Below are 2,222 nucleotides of genomic sequence, written 5' to 3'. Positions count from 1 at the left end.
TCAGTGTCAGCTCCAACGTGAGTCCATTCATGAGCAAGTGTTCCTTCTTTACTGGTACCACTGGTCCTGCACAAAGTAGGATCACTAACATATATAGCACACAACCAAACTGTGTCACATTGATAGCAAGTGTATGCATATGTATCACTGTCACATTTGCTTCCTTCGAAATCATATTTTACAGAATTCCCAGCTATCCTATCCCTGCTCTTTTTTAGAACAGATTTAACTTTATGAGCACGTTTATTAGTATAAGCACCAAACCAGAGCCTGTATGTAGCGTTGTAGCCAACTTTTCTTCTAGCTCTAAGATATTTACGGCACAATTTCTTATGGGCTTTAGTAGTAGCCTTTCGAGCTGATGAGGAGCCACCAACATATGTGGCTACACTGCTGCAAGATTCAATGTAAACTTGATCGCCTGAAACAATGTTAAATCAAATTGATTTGTGGTAATATTAGCACTGCCACATTTGTCATTATAGTAAAATCATTATTCTGGTTTCCTCGTTGCCAATGTTATGTCGGGGTGTTAACAAGTATAAATTGCTTGTACAAATGATTATCATCAAAAGTTTGTAATCAACCACACAAGAAGATGGTTACATAAATCGGGACAGGAGAGAACAATGGAGAACAGAAATAAGATCAAAGAACATGTGACAGAACAGATTGTATAGACACATAAAAACCACAATCTAGAAGGTTCTACAGCATGCATATGTTCACAAATTACATTTGCATACAATTCAATATTAAGCCTAAAGCACAATAAAAATAAAAATATAATAATACCAGGTTACCACACAGCCCGTCGCAGAATTAACTGGTGTTCCTGCATGTGATTTAGGTCTGACAGTATGGTTCCAGTACCTTAATTGGTACTGGTCGTATGTATACTTGTATTGCAACTATAACTGTAGTTCATACTGAAACTAGTACTATACGGTAAGATTTGAAGTGAGAGGTATTGGAACTACTTCAACTTTACATAATAAAAATTAATGAAATAAGTAACAGAGCAATAAGTAATGAGTGACAGTGATGATAAATGACTTATTAATGATAATAAATGCTATTATTCTAACTTAAACACAAATTAAACTTACATCAATAACTTTATACAGTATCACAAATGCTAGCAATTATAATTTAAGAGATATATTTAACAAAGTTAATTCAGAGAAAAACGGATGACATGTACCACCATCTATGGCTGTATGTGATCTGTTCTAGCATTCCTCTTATGACAATGTGGCTCATCTCTTTCTCTAGAAATAGATCTACAAATGTTCACTTCATCATCATCATTGCCGTCGTCTGAATCAAATTGGGTTCTGACTCTAATTCTCTTTGGTGGTGGTTGTTTCGCTTCTCTTTCCTTTGGTAATCGTTTTCGTGCTTCTGAGGGACTCCATGAAGGATCTAATGATAACAATTGTAGTAATATTAATAATGTTAACAAGGAATAATACCTCTATCATTAGCTAATGCAAGGTGTGAATTGTCATCTACATGTATAGAAATTAGCAATTGATTATGATACTATAAAAAAAGTATTAACTTCTAACCCTCATCGTCTGACCAAGATACAGCTCCATAAGTAGTAGTGTTTGAATTTGTACTCATGTTTTGTATGTCTTGTGCTTCTGGATACAAAAAATAAAATGGTTATTATAATTATGTAAAAATACCTTCATCTTCTGGTGAAGAAGTAAGTAGATTATCAGTGTCCCCTTGAGGTGCATTTAAAGATTCCGCAATTGCTTGTAGATTGTGCGGACTCATTGACGATGGAATCCTCCAGTAGATTTCCTATTACAAAAAGGCTAATAACATGTTTTTTGTGTGATTGTGTACCTGCTCACTGGGTGGCATTAGATCGATTGATATCATTAATTTATTAAATACTTTAGTTTCCAATGCCTCAGCAGTTGATTGTTCTACAGGTACTATACACAGTTCTTCCCATTCAGAGTCCAATTCTCTGTCTTTTGCTTCATCATTGATGTAAGTACTAAGCCAAGCCAGTTGATTAGAATAACCATTAGCATGAATTGCTTGAACTAATGTATCAAAATTTCCTTCTAGGCATATTAATATCATAACAACAATAAAACATTAAAGTAACCGCTGACTTTTTTCTTTCTTCTTCTTGATATCTTCTCTTGGTTCTGTCTCTAGTGAAATAACCTCATCTTCTTGGCACTTTCTTTTTCTGG

The 2,222-nt window shown here is 34.5% G+C and overlaps 1 protein-coding gene across 1 annotated transcript; it reads right to left on the bottom strand.

Annotated features, from left to right (window-relative positions):
* Positions 1-1,166: 1,166 nt before the first annotated feature.
* LOC109591577 (uncharacterized) lies at positions 1,167-2,216 on the bottom strand. The gene is made up of 6 exons (XM_020007289.1): positions 2,139-2,216; positions 1,861-2,087; positions 1,695-1,815; positions 1,572-1,649; positions 1,476-1,511; positions 1,167-1,425 (listed from the first exon to the last, which is right to left on the bottom strand). Exons 2-6 carry the CDS (start codon positions 1,894-1,896, stop codon positions 1,211-1,213), a joined length of 486 nt encoding a protein of 161 aa, XP_019862848.1. The 5' UTR covers positions 1,897-2,087; positions 2,139-2,216; the 3' UTR covers positions 1,167-1,210.
* Between the last annotated feature and the right edge of the window lie 6 nt (positions 2,217-2,222).

Source organism: Amphimedon queenslandica, unplaced genomic scaffold (genome assembly GCF_000090795.2).
Source record: "Amphimedon queenslandica unplaced genomic scaffold, v1.1 AMPQUscaffold_7800_Cont20253, whole genome shotgun sequence".
Classification (NCBI taxonomy): domain Eukaryota; kingdom Metazoa; phylum Porifera; class Demospongiae; order Haplosclerida; family Niphatidae; genus Amphimedon; species Amphimedon queenslandica.
Note: the sequence above shows the minus strand (reverse complement) of the source record. Positions and strands in the feature narration are given on the sequence as shown.

Coding starts and splice junctions, on each gene's coding strand:
- LOC109591577 (XM_020007289.1), bottom strand. CDS start 1,896: ATGATATCAATCGATCTAATGCCACCCAGTGAGCAG. Junction 1,816..1,860: donor TAATGCCACCCAGTGAGCAG/GTACACAATCAC, acceptor TTTTTGTAATAG/GAAATCTACTGGAGGATTCC. Junction 1,650..1,694: donor TTCTTCACCAGAAGATGAAG/GTATTTTTACAT, acceptor TTTTGTATCCAG/AAGCACAAGACATACAAAAC.